This window comes from Lycorma delicatula, chromosome 3, assembly GCF_047948215.1.
Source record: "Lycorma delicatula isolate Av1 chromosome 3, ASM4794821v1, whole genome shotgun sequence".
Taxonomy (NCBI): Eukaryota; Metazoa; Arthropoda; class Insecta; order Hemiptera; family Fulgoridae; genus Lycorma; species Lycorma delicatula.
The window spans coordinates 106,283,130-106,302,347 of NC_134457.1; the positions used below are offsets into that span (position 1 = coordinate 106,283,130).

General features: G+C 34.6%; 1 protein-coding gene across 1 annotated transcript; it reads right to left on the reverse strand.

Moving 5' to 3' along the window:
• Positions 1 to 716: 716 nt before the first annotated feature.
• On the reverse strand, positions 717 to 17,840 carry LOC142321189 (uncharacterized). The gene is made up of 5 exons (XM_075359184.1): positions 17,786 to 17,840; positions 14,399 to 14,506; positions 5,423 to 5,536; positions 3,664 to 3,789; positions 717 to 869 (listed from the first exon to the last, which is right to left on the reverse strand). Exons 2-5 carry the CDS (start codon positions 14,495 to 14,497, stop codon positions 717 to 719), a joined length of 492 nt encoding a protein of 163 aa, XP_075215299.1. The 5' UTR covers positions 14,498 to 14,506; positions 17,786 to 17,840.
• Positions 17,841 to 19,218: the final 1,378 nt, after the last annotated feature.

The window sequence follows — 19,218 nt, forward strand, 5'->3', positions numbered from 1 at the left end:
AACTGCTTTTGTGATTAAATGACTTTTGACAAAATGTACAAATATAATTCTTCTCTTTTGTATGAATGTTAAGATGTTGCTTTAAATTAAAATTACGGTTAAAAACCTTATGGCAGATTTTGCAAACATAATAAATTTTCTCTTTCGTATGAACGTTTAAATGTGATTTTAATTCAGAACTTTGATTAAAAGTCTTCGGACAAATGGTACAAACATAATTCTTCTCTTCGTTATGCTTAATAAGTTGTGTATTTAAATTATTTTCTGGAATAACAGACTTTTGACAAAAGTTAGAATTATTTACACTACTCTTACAATTATTCTTGGTACTTCTTTTGATGGTTAATTTTTCAATAATAACCTGTAAAATTAAACCAACAATTAAAAGGTAATTATGAATTAATACAAAATTATTTCCATTACAATAACATTATTCTATTTTGTAAAAAGTTGCAAAATATGGATAAAAAACTGAATATTTTAAACATATATTCAAAATAAACATCGTTTGGAATATTTTTTAATGATTCACAAGTAAAGTTTAATGTAATAACAAACTTTACTTATCCTACTGCATATCTATACACATAGCTGAAACTTTACAAATTGTCTGGGCTAAAGGTATCCAAAACAAATGGCCTATATTTAGGAAATAAGTCCTAACTTCTTAGTACTCAAATGATAGCATAAATCTCCAAGAATTGTTCAGGGTACTTTTAATAGTCAGTAGAATATGCGTATGATGTGCAGACAAGCTGACTCCAATGCGATTGTAGTCCATCAATATGTGGATCCCACAAAAACCATTCAGTGCATGCTTTAGTTAATGGAGTTTCAATCATGTACATATGTTTAACAGCTTGTACAAACTGAATGGAATATCAATTCTTTTATGTCAAAGTTTAACGTCCTCAAAGGTACAGGGACTTTAAGAGACAGAAATCATCAAAGGTTACAGTTGTGATGAGGCTATGGATCAAGTAAGCTACGCATTCACTGCCCGTCCCATTAACTTTATTAGGCGACCTAGTTATGGACTGCAAATATCTCTTTCTACTGTTCAAAACATTACCATAAGCACTCAGTTTGCAAGAATACAAGTTACAACTCTTATTTATAGTTAGATATCTTATTTAGTGGTGAGACAACTTTTCATTTGTGCAGGATAGTTAAAGACACTCTGTCAAATTTAATGTACTTAAAACCCCATGCAGTAATCAAAAATGAAAGGGACACACCCATAGTCAATGTCTAGTTATGATGAAACAAAAATGGTGTAATCAGACTGATCATTTTCATGGAGCCCACTGTGACAGGGCAGATTTACGTCGACCTGTTTCAGAATTTTCCGGTTCCTCAGATCCTGCCAGATTCATTTCCAACAAAATGGTGCTCCACCACAATTATATTGAGATGTTACCATGTTCCTGAACAACACTTCCCCAGATGTAAGATCTGATGAAGTACGGACTGCATGGCCAGCTAGATCTCTCAGATATCACTCCTCTAACTTTTTTGCTTGAAATTTCATTAAAAGTTGTAACAAAAGAAAGTTTGAGATTTGGACGATTTAAAATAAAAAAATTGAAGGTGTAGGTCTAATAATGAAGCTGATGCTCTTAAACACCTGGCAGGAGTTAGATTATTTTCCAGGCATCTGAAGTGCAACAAAAGGTGCATACACTGAAGTAGACAAATTTACATTAAAACATTGCGAGAGTTGATGTTTATTTAAAAAAAAGTTGCCAAGTTATGTTAACTGGTTCTCTTAATTTTAAGCTGTACTTTTAGACTGGACACTCTGTAGATTATAGTAAAACGTCATATTCTTCTGTACCAATATATGGTATTTTTATAATAAAAAACCAACATCAACAACCCAAGTAAAGAATTACAAAGTAAATGAAATAACATTTTATTTTTTATTCTAAGCACTTTTGCGGGATCCTGCATATCAGTTTTATATAATACAATTAAATAAAATTACATATCCAACATAATAAAAAATTAAAACTACAATCATATATAAAAAACATCATATAATAAAAACATTTATTTAACAAGTTAGTTAAATAAAATAACTACTTCTACAATAAATAACAACTTAAGTTTAAAAAAAATAATAAATAGAATAAATTTACGCTATGTAACCTGGAAAGCCAATTTACATTACTGAGTGGATTTAAATCACGATATTTATAAAAATTATGATTATTTCTTTTTTTTATATAAAAATGTGCTGCCATCTGTTGCTGCCTTTATAATTGTCATCTTAATATTCTGTCTGAAAGTTGATCAAGTTGGAATCTTTTGTATTTATATGTTTAAAATCTCTAAAAAATGTCCAAACTTTGCCTAGTATTGTTTAAATTTAATTTCTTGATTTTTTCACTACATTGAAATTTTAATATTAAAATTAACTATTTACAATATTTTAATTTTTTATTATGTTTGATATGTAATTTTATATAAATATATTATATACAGCTGATGATGCAGGATCCTGTAAAGGTGCTTTTGGAATAAAAAATAAGGTAAGTGTCATTTCATTTACTTTATAATTCTGTACTTGGGTTGTTCAAGTTGAATTTTTTATTAAAAAAATACAACATATATATATATATATATATGTATATATATATGATCAAACTGGAAAACATGATTTATAATGTATAATTTTATAATAAACAAAATAAAAATATATAATTTTTTTAATTCTTCTAAATTCGCGTCCTCTTATAACAATATATTAAAAACATTTAAAAAAACTTGTAAATAAATCTGATGAAGTGGTGCGCATGCAAGAAACACTATTATATATATATATTTCCACACAGGGCAAGAAACTTAAAAACCAAACTGAGAGAGCTTGAACTACAGGTATTTGAGTGTTATCTTTTACACTGCTCCTATTAGCACTATTATTGGAGGTGTATATTACTGCTCTAATCTATTATTGTCTGTTGTAAACTATTCATGCTTCAGTGCAATAATTTTCGAGAACAGTGGTTTTCCTTGTCAACACGATTTGTCTAGTGCAATTCTGACTAGACGATTTGTCTAGTTGCAAGTCCTACACTATCAATAACTGGAGGCAAATGTTCATAATAAAAAACTGAAGTCATTGACAACAGTTTGCATCAGGTGACTCTCAATAATATTACTTTAGCATTGATGCATCAGCTGTGCAGGGTGATCACTTCGGATATCTTTTGTCAAAATATGGTAGATATGTTAAGTCTTCCTAATGTAATCACAAAATTAGATTTTATATTATTTTCTTTTCATTTACAGATTTTATGTCACAACCATGTTTAGTCTGTACCAGGTCCACTTTAAACTGCCTACCTGATAAATATTAAAACATGAACACTGAATACAATTAACAACAAATCACCCAAAGCTTACTAAAATGTCAACTCCATCAACAGGTTAAAATTCACATATTTCAGTCATCAATGAATTTCAAAAACACACTTTGCTCTCACACATTGACCATTTATCATTCACAAACATCTCAATAAATCGATATTAATTAAAATGAACTAAATACAGTTACAAACATTTTTTTTTAAAACGAACACATTGAAATATATAGACAGTAATGAAATTAACAAATCATGTTTGTTACAATAGCCAATAGTTACAATAGCTAATACTTACACGACATGGATAAAATACCATCCCATCTTTTGTCTTCACTGTGTGAAAATCTTTTATTCGAAGTTCATTGCTTTTCATATTAAGATTAACCAGTGGTGAAGCATCATTCAATAAGATCTCAGATTCCTTTAAAAAAAGATAAAGAAATCATATTACAAACTAATTAATTTCCAATAAATGTTTTTTTTTTTTTTGTTTCTGACTGGAACTTAGTAATAATACCACTTATATACAAATCACATATCCTAAAAATAAATATTTTTGGTAGTAAATACCATTAAAATCTATCTTGCTAAAAATTTTAGAAAAATCCAAATATTATATGACAAAATTAGGCCAAAAAAGAACAAAACTGATTTAATTTTATTTTTATATGAATTTACTATTAATAGAATATTACAATTGTTATTTATATATATATATATTATACACTTTATTTTCTCAAAGTGTATGTTGCAAAAAATAACAAAATTGCAAACACATTAATCACAAATTTAATTCTGAGAAAACTGATTTTATAAGTCAATTTAAAACAAATATGGCGGTTGTTCAGGAAGGTTTTGAAGAATTTTTTTTTAACTTTCAACTTAATTCTCTTGCAATTTGATTCATTTACCCAGATTTTCAAACTCTTTTTATATTATCAGTATGATGTGATTTGTCCAACTCTGCGAAATAAGCAGTTCCCTCACCTTTGCATAATTAGAAATGAATCTTTGTCCAATAAGCCATTTCTTAAGATTTGGGAGGAGGAAGTAATAGAAAAAAGAGGAAGTAAAAGAAAAGATATAAAAAACAAATAATCATTTAAAGATAGATTTAATGAAGATTTTAAATCATTTAAAAATAGAATTTTCTCGAATAGGTTTCTCGAATGTTGCTGACAATTTTATAATAATTTTGTATATTATTTAGTTTTAAACTATTATTTAGTTTAGAAGATAATTTGGAAATAGTTGAAAAAATTATATATATATATATATATATATATATTCAAAAACGTGAATTCAGCCTTATAAATCTGCAAACAGAATTTGATTGAGACACTTTTATTAAAATTAAGTTTGTATCCAAAGATAAGATATGATAAATTAATAATTATTGTAATACTTTTTCATTATTGACTGAACAAATATTTGTTAAAAATAAAAAATCCATAAAAACATTTTGAATATTTTTAGAAGTTTAAAATTTGTTTTATTAATTTTTATTTTAAACAAACAATTTTTACACAATGTAAAAAGCTAATGGTTATTATATAAATTGTGAATAGTTAAAGAATTTATAAAAGTTATCACTGAGAATGAGCATAGGCCTGAAAGCAAATTGAAGTAAGAAATTAGAGGCAAGAGTGTTTCTCTAATTCCGTGCTTTACAGAGGCTGAAAGAATATTATATCGTACATATAGACATTTATGTACAGAGAGAAAAAAATGGACTATAAAAAGTTTAACCTGCTAAATAATTAATATATACGAGTTCACAAATCACGAGAAGATCCTCTAATTCTCTCTCTGTGTTTAACTTATAATTTCAATTTTTCCAAATAAATCTTCACTTCAATAGGGATTTTTTTTTTATCGATCTTAATTATACTGGTTTTTTTAATTTAACTTTTTTCAATTCATTTAGCAAAAACATATATGTATTAAAACTTATTAAAGTAAATTTTTACCAAATTATCCAGATCTGGCCTTGCAAAGGTTCATCTGGACAATTGGTGTTTTCACTGTATGCAGAATCTAATATCCTTACTTACCACTTCATTTTTAACTTCTAAATTTTCTGTCTTATTCAAGTTGGTGTCTTCAATTGCTAAATGATCTTTTTCGATATAAAGTAGTTCCTCTTTCAGCTGTAGTAAATCTACTTGCTGTAATAAAAAACAAAAAAATGAAACATATTAACAATATTGTTGATACTCATGTACCAAAAATATTTATAAAAAATGTAATTTTTGAAGCAGTTCTCTACTGAGAATTTACACAATTATTAATGAGAAAAACTTCCATAAGCTTCAAAAACAACATTCAAAAACAACAACAACCTTATTATTAAGATATATTTAAGAACAAAATATTTGTAATACTCTTAGTCAAGATTTATTTTTTAATTATACTGTTAAGGTTGACGAATCTTTATCTAATGATTCCAAAGGTTTTTAAAATAAGCTAACAAAAACAATGATAAATCTATTTTAGGTGGCCACGAAGGCGGAGCGAATGTTCTCAACACTGATGAGGCTATTGGCCAATGTTGCAGGTCCCAGGGCATCTAAGCGCAGGATATTAGCATCTACGGTGGTGTTGGATATATAGCCGATACTACTGCTATCACATACAATATTGTATGTGATGGCGGTAAGGTGGGAGGCCTTCAGACTGAACAGCAAGTATAGGAAGTTGGCTATCAGGGTAGCCCAATTATATAGGACAGTTTCCTTGGATGCTTCACTAGTGGTGGTGTCAATGCCACCATTTGACCTCATAGCCAAGGAAAAAAGGGATAGGATCACAGAAGGCAAGGACCCGTATGTTTATTGAATAGCAGGAGGTGGAAGAAGTAGAGTAGAGTTGTGGACGGCACCGAGTGCAGACGTGTTTCCTAGCTCCGCGATATTTTACTTTTTGATTGGGTTTTTTTGATTTTTTACTGGATACGGACATCGGAAATTATAGTGGTATGGTTAATGGACACAAGTGCAAAGTTTTTTGAGTTTCGGTTTTTTTTTTTTTTTTGAAAATACAAAATTTTGAGGAAAGTGTAGAGAACTTTTAGTGCTACAGCCCTTTTGGACAACGGTTAAGAACCGAAGGGGTGTGGGATTGTAAGTAAATACAACTACACGGACAGAGTGAGTTAAAAAGTACTTTGAATAAGTTTTTCTTTTTTAAGTGTTTAAGTATATACATTTAACTTACATAGAGACAAATTTTGCAAATCAAGCGACAAGCTCTGGCTTGTTCGTGACGTCATTGAAATACAAGTAAACAAGGACTTGTAAAATTTTCAGAAGTTTTACTGTGTACTAGTAGAAATTTTTCTAAGTGTTTGCGATACTTTACACGGGCAAACTCCTATCCTCCATATCTCCTATAGTTTTTACCATAGAACCAAAATTCCCAAATATCTATCCGAAACCAAAGATTTCTGACCTTCTGACCGCCCCTCATATTTTGACCCCCCCCAAAATTTTTGACCCCGGATTTGGACACATACATTTTACTTCCCCCCCAAATTTTTTTGGGGGCACCCGCCCGCATGGGGTATCATAGGACTCGGAATCAACCCCTGATTTCGAATCCGAAGCTCGCTTCCAATAGAAAATAAGGCCTCTCCAGAGGACATTACAGGATTAAATCAAGGAAAAGCAAAGTGGAAGACAGTAGAGGGGCGAACCGCCAAGCGGCCTAGAGCAGGCTCATCAGAAGAAGAGGAGGCCCCCCTTAATTTGAAGGAGGTTACGTACAGGCTGGGTAATGCACTATTACAGATTAGGCAACTAACTGGCAAGGCCAGTGTAACGGCAATCAAGGCTCATGAGAGGGAGCTGACAGAAATTTATAAAGATTTACAACGAATAAATGATGAGACTCCAGACACAGTTGACCAAAGTACGCAAACCGAAAGTCATGGCAGGAACGAGATGTCAGATATTCTATATTCTAGATGTAGAGATGACAGATGAACAACTGATAGACAGATTACCCACACGATGGTCAACCTGGGCAATGAACAGGCTGACCCAGGAGAAAGATCTAAGACCAGGAGATGACAGCTGTTTTTTCATCGATTTGAATGGATTAAAGCCATCCAGCCGGTATGCTGGGACGGCACCTGGGGCAATGATCTTACAAGACTGCACCATCCTCGAAGATGGAAAGATCACAAATACCGGAATTAGGTACACGGTAATCTATGACTCTAGAGAAGGAGATATTATAATCTCATATTATAAAGGCCTTACCAAGAGCTGTAGGTAAGCTGGAGTCAGCTGTCTTTGTGGTTCCCAGTGGTGTAGCGGGCATCATAGTGAGAAAAATAGTAATATACATGATGAGGAAGGGTAAGACCTTGCTGAGGATGTTACTCCCCAGCCTGAGCGAACAAGGGAGGGCAAGGTCGAGGTCGGTATCAACAAGAAAGGGAACCCCCCTGGTCGTTGGAAGTAAAACGGTCGTAGTAAGGGCCCCCAGTAAATCTTATGCCGATCTGTTGAAAACCATGAAAGAAAAGGTTAAGGTTGAGGAGGCTGGTGAAATACTGTCAATTAAACAGGGAAGGGATCAACAACTAGAGGTCTGAATTAGTGGGGCGCAGAAGGCGGGGGAGTTTTCCTCCCTGCTGAAGAACAGAGCAGAGGATCTCCAGGTGGATATAAGAACAAAAGGAGACCGCAGAACAGTCGTTCATGTAAAAGACATGCTAGGCGACACTACTGAGCGAGAGGTCAGGGAAGCGGTAGAGAAGGTACTAGGACAAGGAGAAAACTTTCAAGTCACATCACTAAGGGAGGCATTTGGAAACACAAAAAATGCCACGGTGGTCACAAGTCAAAGGAATGCAACGAAATTAATTGCAGCAAGGCTGAGAGTAGGGTGGGTGAGTTGCAGGGCCTACATCCGGACGGATATAGAGAAATGTTATCGATGTTGGGATGTCGGTCACAGCAGAAGAGTGCAGAGGCCAGGACCGTTCAAACCTCTGCTTCAACTGTGGTAAACCCGGCCATGTAATTAAAGATTGCAAGGAGGCGACCATATGCCTGGACTGTGGAGCCACTTCACATAGGACCGGCAACCCGTGCTGTAACAAAGGTCATGACTAAAGTAATACTAGTTAATAATAACAGGAGCCTACTCTCTAGTGATTTGAGCATAGAAATAGCAGCTAGATATGAAGCGGACTTCCTGGTGGCCACCGAACCTAATGTGTATTCGGCGGCCAGAGAACAGTGGCTGACCGATGGGAATGGTGATGTGGCAATTAGAAAGATCGTTGGAAATGTGGATTATGATCTGTATGGTAGAGGTGACGGACTCATTGCTGTTGAAGTAAGCGATAAGATTATAATAGGTGTATATATCAGCCCTAACTGCAGCAGGGAATCTCTTAAGAACAGACTCCTTGACCTCCAACAAGTCATTATACGAGCTCGGAAGAGAATTGTAGTCCTTGGAGACTTTAACTGCAGGACTGTTCTAGCTGGAGCGGTCTCCTCGAACGCTAGAGGAAAACTCCTGGAGGAATTGCTGGCAGCGACAGGAATGACATGTATTAATGACGGAACAGCCACCTACCAAGCAAGAGGGCATCAATCGGTCCTGGATTTAGTTATAATTGATGGAAGGATGCGCACTGATGCAGCTGATTTCATGGTTCTTAATGACGAAACAGCCAGCGATCACAGAGCCATCTTTGTTAACTTCAGAGAGCAACGGCCAGAAATAAGACAGATAAATAACAATATCAGACTGTCTGATCAACACATATATAGAGTGGCTAATAATGCGGCAAATAGAATTAGAAATAGTACTCAGATAACACCTGAAATATTCCAAAATATAGTTAAAGAAGAGATGGCGAACATACCGAGGAGAAATAATATTAAACATAATATGGTCTACTGGTGGTCCAGGGAGATAGAGGAACAGCGTAGAATTATGCAAAGACACAAGAGGACGGCCCAGAGGTTGCGAGCTAGAGTTGGTTCGGAAATAGGATGTAACATTGCGACAGAGCAATATAGGCAAGCGAGAAAGACGCTTAACTTCCTCATAAAGCAAGCCAAAAGAAGGAAATGGTTAGAACTATGCGAGGAGTTGAATGCTGATCCGTGGGGAAAGGCTTTCAAAATTATAACCTAGCGGCTTGGGAGACAAGCTCCGACACTGAATGAAGAAACGGCTGCGTTGCAGATCAGAAAGTTATTCCCCAGAACGGAGGAGCAATATAATAGAGAGGTGATAGAATGCCAGGGAGGAAGATTTACACAAAAAGAGGTCATGGAAGCTATAAATAAATTAAAAAATAAGAAAAGCCCCGGCCCAGATGGCATCCCAGCGGCCATCATTAAGATAATAGCTAGAATCGTACCTTGGGAAATAGTCGATGTAGCCAGCTACGGCCTACAAAATAGAAGCTTCCCTGAATGCTGGAAGGAAGCAAGAACAGTCTTCCTCCCAAAGGCAGGACAAATTCAAGAGAACACAGCATATAGACCGATTACGCTCATAAATAATATGGGAAAAGTAGTTGAAAGGTTGTTAGAAAATAGACTTAGAGAGGAAATAGAGGAAAAACAATGTCTACATCCGGAACAATACGGATTTAGAAAGGGATGGTCCACGGTGACCGCAGTCGAGAAGGTAAAAAACTGGGCATTAAATTGCAGAAGCGGTACATGGAGGACTAGAAAAATCCCCATGATCATAATGCTTGATGTTAGAAACGCATTTGGTACGGTCCCCTGGACAGCCATCATTGAGGCGCTTCAAGCCATGCGAATAAGTAAATACTTAGTAAATCAGATAGATCAATATCTGCAAAATAGGTTCATAGAGGTCAAAACCCTAGAAAGGAAAGCCATATTTCAGGTATTCGGAGGGGTGCCGCAGGGTTCTGTCCTTGGCCCAACCTTATGGAATGTTTTCTATGATAAAATCTTCAGGCTGAACTACCCGAAGGGGTATCGATAGTAGGATACGCGGATGATATCTCAATATTAGTAGAAGACAGAGATATAAATGAACTGGAGAACAAGGCAAACCAAGCCCTTAGAACAATAGATGAATGGATGGAGGATAACAAATTAGAAATAGCTCCTAATAAATCCTGTTACCTGGTCCTCTCGGGTAGAAGACCATTAAGAAGTGTGAATCTAAATATCAGAGAACAGAGAATCGATGAAGTAAAAGAAACAAAATACTTGGGGGTACTTCTGGACAAACGTTTAAGGTTCAGCAAGCATATTGATATGATTTGTGGGAGAGTTACTCCTGCTGTAAAGGGATTAAGAGGATTATTTCAAAACCACGGCTCACCTAAAATGGTTATTCGAAGATTGATAACCGCGGCTATCACTTCGGCGGTACTGTATGCGGCTCCCATATGGGGGGCGGAAATGAACATACAGCGAAATAAAAAGAAGTTGAGAAGTGTCCATAGACTGGCATTGCTGCGTGTAGCTGCTAGTTACTGTACGGTATCGTATTACGCGCTGTGCGTACTGACCGGGGTCCTACACATAGACCTTCAGATAAAAGCCAGAACCCTCAGACACAGCGGTATGTCGAAAGAAGAGATGGAAGGGATTATAGAACAAGAATGGCAAGAAGAGTGGGCAGGGTCCAGAGTGGGAGAATGGACCAGACGCCTAATCCCTAATATTAAAACCTGGAATAACAATAGACTCGGAGATGTCAATTTTTACATGACACAATTACTGTCGGGGCACGGCTCTTTCGGTCAGTATCTGTATAGGATGGGAAAAGAGCCACCCCGCAGTGCATCTATTGTCCAGAGAACGACGATGCCGAACATACGTTGTTCATATGTCCAAGATGGGCCGTTAACAGAGGTCAAATAGTAATTAATGGTCTTACACCAGAAAATCTCATAAACCGCTTGGGGTACAACAATGAGAACTGGGAATGGTTCCGCAGGTTCGCCGGGGAGGTCCTGCGGGCCAAAGAGGATGAAGACAGAAGAATGGGAGTATAAACAGTAGGGTAGGGCGGACAGTCACTCCATGGAGGGCCTGTACGCCTTGGTGTGCGGGTACCTGAGAAGGGGTTGAACTCCAGGGGAGTTTGAGTTTGGGTTAAAATAAAAGACCAAGTCCCGGTCGGCGGGGTCGTTCCTGCGGGAGCCTAGGCTCTTTGTGGGGTCAGCGCTGTCGATTAGAGGCCAAAGGCGTAAAGACCGAGTACCGGTTCCCTGCTGAGGCGCTGGGGGACGGCATAGCCGGACATTGGCTCTAAAGCGAGGGATTAGAGGCAGGCAATGTAAAACAAAAGATCCGAGACCGGGGAGGCCAACCTGCCGTGCCGGACGTATAGCCGGCGGGTGGGGGACGCCTCCTTGAGAGTAAAAGGACACTCTCCCCGACTGAGTATACTTAATTGGATATCCAATCGGGGATAGTAGGAAAAAAAAAAGGAGGTGGAAGAATCCAAAAGGACATTAGAGCTATATTTTGATCCCAGAAGTAGCTGCTGTATTGGTCAATAGACCAAGGGTCATTTGGGTTCTACGTCTGCAGGATTGGAAGGAGGTGTACAGATCAATGTCAGTATTGTGAAGAAACTAACACATTGGAGCACATCTTTTTCATGTGTCCCAGGTGGAAGGAAGAATTGGCATGTGATGGTTTGGACTCGCTTGGGGGGTCATGCAGTTGATGCTCTTGTTCGGTGAGAGTTGGACCATGTGTTCACAGTGGTTTCTGGTGGAGCGCTCCACCAGAAACTACTAAAGGAAGAAGATGAGGTGAGCAGCAAAGATGTCAGTTGAGGGTAGTGCTGGGCACCAGTCTTTGGGGGCAGGTGACAGGTGTGCCTCGACACTGCCATCAGCAATGGCTCCCATGAAATGCATTCCTGCCATCAAAGGCTAGCATAGCTGTGTGGAGTTAAGAATCTACTTGTATAGTAAATATTGAGTTGTAAATATCATGTGAATGTAGTGTGTAAATATTTTTATGAATGTGAGGTGTACATGTGATGCACGTAGTGCTGAAGTTGAGCCTTTCCAGCAGTTCCAGTACCACATTGCCTGAGGGAATGGGCTTTTAGCGAGTCCACTGCAGTAGGCGGTGAACCTCACACCCAGTATGTACAGGGTACTGAGCGTTTGGTTTAGGCATGTTTTCCCACTTCCGATGTAAAACAAAAAAAAAAAACACTAGTTTCTATTTTTTTATGTACTTATGATTTTGCATTCATGGGTCTCATGCCTCTCTATTAAATTAAATATAAATAAATAAATTAAAAAATTTACCTCTTGCAAAAATTTAAAAACTTACCAAATACAATTACCCAGCCTTTGCTTGAGAATAAAAATGGAAAATTAGGCCTTAACAACAAAGACAATTGCAAAAATATACGAAGTACTTCAAAAAATTATTAAACTGCCATGAACCAGCAGTAAGATTTCATTTCCAAAATCCAACATGAACTAATTATGCAGACACCACCCATCTGCACAGATTACAGTGACAGGCCGTAACTGTCCATTTCACGACTCTAATAACATGACATCTATTACATTGATTGTGTCTAGCGGGTCAGTTACTGCTGCACACTTCTCATACTAAGCGGCCGATATGATGTTATACCATCAGGTAGTTTACCTAGTTTGATTGGTTTCAGCTATTTTCCATACATCGAGAAAATATTCAATGTTGAGAATGGATGTACAGTAATAATAATTATAATAGCTGAACAAGAACTTTACGATGAGTGAAGTTAGCATTGTAGATAATTTATGAATTAGATAGTATGCAAACAATGAAGATATTGGATTTTAAAGTTTAATGATAAGAAAATTAGAATTTATTTTGCAAAAGCAGCAAAATTTATTTGTTCTGAATGAATACATAAAAATGCTAAAAACAGCTATTCATAAGTTAAAAACAGCTGCTGGGTTGTGTATGAGATTTTTCACTCATTTTCTTATTTCTGCATGCCAGCAATCTGTTAATTTTTTTCAAATTAAAAATCTTTTTGGGTGAAATTAAAATTAATTTAATATATATTCTTAGAATTAAGCTTCACTTTAACAAAGCAGTACTTGCTGATAATACTTCCTATCTCTATCTATACTATTATATAAAGAGGCAGAGGGTTTTCGTTTGTTTGGGATAAACAAAAAAACTCCTTAATCACTTTCAACCAAATTTTTACCCACATTTCTCAGCATAACTGAGAAGGTTTTTAGATATGTTTTCAATCTCAAAAAAAAAAATGAGTATATATCTGTAGTAGTGGAGATTTTCCGGTTGAAGCACAATCTTTAATGAACTGTGAGTCATCACTGTGTGAGGTGAGGTTGAACTGAATGCATCATATCAGTCGACTGAAAATATTACAAAAATAATGAGTAATATTAAATTTTGAACAATTTCTTTCTGTTTAACAATAATGACCTTCCCTTGGGGTATGCATGTGAGGCTAGAATGGTGAGGTATACGAACACCTCATGGGAGGCTAGCCCAATCATTACTATGAACTATTAACAAACGGGGTGCCCCTGGACCACTTTTTTGGAGGTGCTCTTATATCAGAAAACAATCACCCGATTTTGAAAATTCAAACTGGGAATATATATATAGTTTGTCTGTTTGCTCGTGCATCATGTGAGAGGAAGCTGACTGATTACTTTCAAATTTCAGAATACATATGTGTTACCCCAGAGAAGGTTTTAAGCCATTAACCGAGGCCCTAGCTCCCTTGAACATTGAGATATTAAAAATATTCATTATTTCTTCACTCCCAAGATGGGTGAAGTTGTGAATTAAAGAAATTCATCAAGGAAAAGATAGATTTATTCTTCTACTTCACTACTGAATATTTCTGCCGCCATTGCAAAGAAATAAGTTATGAATTTTTCATTGTCAAATGCGTGTGTACTTTAGTTACTCCTATTACCTATATTTCATAATTTAGTTTCTTTTTCAGGGTTCTGTCCAACCTCATCATGTATGTTACAATATCCAATAATCATAAATACTTACATGACATGGATAAAATTCCTTCTCTTCTTCTGCCTTTATAGTGTGTACATCATTAATTTTAAGATTAATCCGAGGTGGAATGTCATCATTTAATGACATCTCAGATTTCTATAAAAATAAGATGAAAAAAACCTTACAAAAATGTTGAAATTAATTAATATTCAATAAAATATCTTTTTTTATTCTGACAAACTTAAATATACCATTGTAAATTAAAAAAATATTAAAAAAAAGGTCTTTCAACCCATCAAAGACAGAAAAGAAGACACAAATTATTTAACCCCTTCATAGTTTTTGATGAAATAACTCATCAAATAACTACCCTGATAAAAATTTCCTTGACGAAATAATTCGTCATCCACTTTTTTGCTGAAAAGTGCCACTGATGAATTATGAATTGACCCATTTAATTGTGTTTGTTGATGGGTTACTGTAACATATGCGAGTCTAGTTCCATTTTTACTCTAATTTATTGCTGAATTTTTGCAATTCATTCAGGAAACACACACACGCGCACACACACATTAAGGAATTTATTAATCTCAATTATAAAAGTAAATTTCTACACATAGAATCTTTTTTTTGTTTTTGCACCATATTTCTTTTTTGTTACATTGTACAAATTTACATATATTCCAAATATCTTTCTGGGTCAATCCATTTAATGTGACCCAAGAATTGACACCAATTCCACCAAAAAAAATTGAAACTCACCCACTTGTTTTCCACATGTCTCAGGACCTTAAAATTAAAAGTCTTTTTTTTATTTAAGCAGTTTATTTGTGGCAGCCATTTTTGTTATGGTACACACACCTATTTTTTGTGATTGCAAGGGTTTATAAAACAATCGTAACTAAAAAACTGTAAGTCCGGAAAGAATGAAACAAAAAGCAATATATTCATATTTTTTCAAGGTGATAGAATGGTCTAGCGGTTTATTTACCTATCTCTCTTCTTTCTACGAGAAAATTAGCGATAAATTTGATCTTGAAAAACAGGGAAATTTTAATTTTGGTAATTTTTTTATGAGGCGAGGATGCCAAACACAGTTTGAATTATTTTTTTACATGTAGGTATTGTTAGTAGTTTTACCATAAATAATATGAATAGTGATATAATACTTAACCCCTAATTTTTTATGAATTTTTGGAAACTAATCTTTTTACATGATTTAAGTTTTGGCTTCAAATAATTTCCACCACTTGTAGTGTTTTTGTAGATGTTTATGGAAAATAAAATAGTTTCTTGTGTACTGTACTAATAAAAAAATTATAACCTCTCAAAAATCATGAAAAACTTGTTACAAGCAATACAATTTTGACTTAATAAAAGGGATTTCTTGTCTTCTTGGCGATTTAATATCTTTATGCTTAATACTATAGTTGAAATAGACTTGTTTGAACCATTCAATTGCAGTGCTCATCTTATAACTGGCGCTTGAATTCATTTCCAGTCATCAGGAAAATTCATGCTGCAACATGCTCATTTATGCATGTTGCATCATTTAGCTTCGCAGTTACAGACTGGTGTGTCTGACATTAGTTAGTGACCTGTTCACATCTTTACCAAGTGTCACAAATTTTATCCTATTTTTGAAAGTGTTTATTAAATAAATAAGTTTTCATCATTATATTACCAAATTTTAAAATTATTTAAATTTTTACATTATTTTTCAAGTAAAACAATGGAAGAACAATGTCCCATAGGAATTTATGTGAATGAAGAGTGTCAAAACATTGTACTGGTACAAGGCATAAAAACTAAGCAACTGTCTTTGTAGATTACAAAAAGGCAAACAACTCAATCAATAGCACTTCCTTATTTAATATGCTACAAGAATTTGGTATGGATCCCAACACAATTAACATAACTAAATAGATTCTTCCAAACACCTCTCATAAACAGCTTTCTTATAATTACCTAACGATAGTTCTTTATATTTTATAGTAGCTTGAATGAGGTTATATTTGATATTGATTCATTTATGTTGGCAATAATAAATAATTACTCTGAAGATGAATTTTTAAATAAATTATATTAAAACAAAAATTATTTATGTGCATCCTGTACAGAGATCACCTTGCTATTTCTTATTTAAGAACTAGAACTAAAGATCTCCCAGTTATAAGATTTGAACACTCACTATACCACTTGGCTGCTGTGACTGAAAATATACAAATAAGTTACTTATTTAACAAATATGTTTAATTACAGTTTACTACAAAACATCACGAGTTGGAAGGCACCATTTTGGATTTAATGGAGGAACCCCCCACCAAAAACATATTAATAAATCCCATTATAAGCTGAACCACCAGCCCACACTCTTGTTATCTAAAAACTTTTTCTAATTTGTACGCCCCATTTTAGAATACTTATTTGTTTCAACATGCCCACTATAATAAAGGTTACCAAAAATAGGGAAAAATACTAACTTAGCATTAATCAGATTAAGCAGAATTCAAAAAACAATGCAAGCTTGTTTAAATATATAAATGTCAATAAGCACAGGTTCATTGAAGTTCTATTTATTATGTCAGTGAAACAGATTCATAATATTGGTTTGTAAATCTTTGTTTACACACATCTTTGTTCTACATCATGCCATAGATTTCAAATTTTGTGTGTATATATATATTTTATAGTAAATTTTTAATTTAATAATACATTATTAATACTTTAATTAAAGTGAGTGGACCAACCCCTTAAGTCTCTTAGCATCCCTAAGGATATGGTAGCACTCACATTTAGTGATCATGGATTTATTCAATGTATAATCACTTCTAACCACAAATTACCTGTTAAAAATTAAAAGTTAATAAACAATAGGAAGAATTAATGTTCAAGTACTATTAATAATTATGTACTAAAAATCTATTATTTCTTTAGACAGAAATTTCTTAACGGTAGCTAGTTGCATCATTGCCTAAGAAGTACGGTTGAGAGTAAAACAAATCTGACACTCATCGTGCCAAGTTTAAATGAAATTGGCACTCTTAGGGCAATGGCACAATAAATGAACTTAACTGTTAAGGTTATTTCTCCATTCTACTGAGAAGGCTTGTGCCGTCTCAGATAAAACTGGTTTGTAACAAGAACAGCATGAAAGGTTTGGGCATTAAAATATGATATATGTGTAATCATTTCTGAAGGACTGTGAAATTGAAGTTCAGTCTGTGTTTGCATGGGGTAAATGAAATTTACAGTCGCACAGTTAAAATGTGATTATACAAGTTTCTGAACAACTTTCCTTTTGTGGAAAACGATTTTACAACGAACTAAAATGAATTTACATGACTGTTTAAAGTTCACGCTACAAATTATCAATATAAAAAACTCAAACTTAAATTCTACTGATTTATATTAGAATAGCATAACATTACTTACTTAGTCAAATAAACAAAGTAAACACCAACAATTACACAATAATAATATTACAACATATCTTCCTAACAAAGCTTTCCCACAATTTTATCAGTGATGCCAACACATGCAAATGTATACTTTAATACCTAAGATATCTCGATATAATCTTGGAAAAAATATATATACATACATATAATATTGCACATTATACTTATTAAACAATTTCTTATTCACGGAAAAGTTAAGTGGTAAAATGTAAAAATAAAAAATGTAAAGAAATTTTCATAAAATTCTTAGAACCGATTGTAAGTTTTAAAATAATAAAAAATAATCCGGCATTTAATAATAATAATAAAGTTCTCATAAACTTGTTTGGAGTTGTTTATTGGTCCCAGACATCTTGAAACATGAACATCTTTGTACGCACAAAGATGACAAAATACAGAATGCATCACCCTAAATCCGAAGTGAAATGTCTGTATATCTCTTAAAGAAGATGATAGAGGTCTCGACCTAAAATCACTTTGTAACAGACACATTGCTTCAATGAAGTGATATTTTCTCTCCAGATCTGAAACATCATCATAACACAAAGCAGTAGTTTCATCGGACAAGGGTTACTCCCCTCTAAATCTGAATGGTGACAATTTGTACTCCTGTATCATTACAACTAGGGATAGGATCCAAGCATGGAAATCTAAGGCGCTCCACGGTAGATTTCTCCATTCCCACGAAAATGCTGATAACGACGCATTTACGCGTTAGCTGAGGGACGAATTTCTATTTAGAGAAACTGAACGTTTTGTACGTGCCATCCAGGATCAGGTCGTTGCGATGAACAATTACAAGAAGTTCATAGAAAATCAGGACATCAGTGATGAGTGCCGGATGTGTCACCAATTATCGGAGACAATTGATCATTTGTTAACTGAATGCGCCAGTCTGGCTGACAAGGAAATCTGCATCACCACGATCTTACATTAAACACTGTTCATCAGGCGTTGGCGTTGAAATTAGGACTCGTAGATGACAGGGAGCAGTGTCCTTGTTATGAATATAAGGCGAGGCCTGTGCTGGAAAATGAGCACTATAGACTGTGTTAGATCTCTCGGTAAATACTGCTAAAATTATTGCTGTGAATAGGCCAGACATGGTTCTCCCAAACATTAAAGAAAAGACTGCTCTTCTCATTGATGTCACTCATCCATCTGATCACAATATTAATAAGGCTGAGCAGATAAAATAACCAAGTACAACCCTCTGGCAATAGAGTATAAGGAAATTTACAGACTGAACTCAGTTAAGTCATTCCCGTTGTGATAACAGCAACTTGATTGATTAATAAAAATTCGAAGAAGCTGATAGAAAAGGTTGCCCTGGATCCTAAACTCAAAATTTCAATAGATCGGTAATTCTGGAGAAGTGTAGGATTGTACAGACACTGTGTTAAATGT

Coding starts and splice junctions, on each gene's coding strand:
- LOC142321189 (XM_075359184.1), bottom strand. CDS start 14,497: ATGTCATTAAATGATGACATTCCACCTCGGATTAATCTTAAAATTAAT. Junction 5,537..14,398: donor AGGAATTTTATCCATGTCAT/GTAAGTATTTAT, acceptor TTTTTATTACAG/CAAGTAGATTTACTACAGCT. Junction 870..3,663: donor TGGTATTTTATCCATGTCGT/GTAAGTATTAGC, acceptor TATTCCATTCAG/TTTGTACAAGCTGTTAAACA.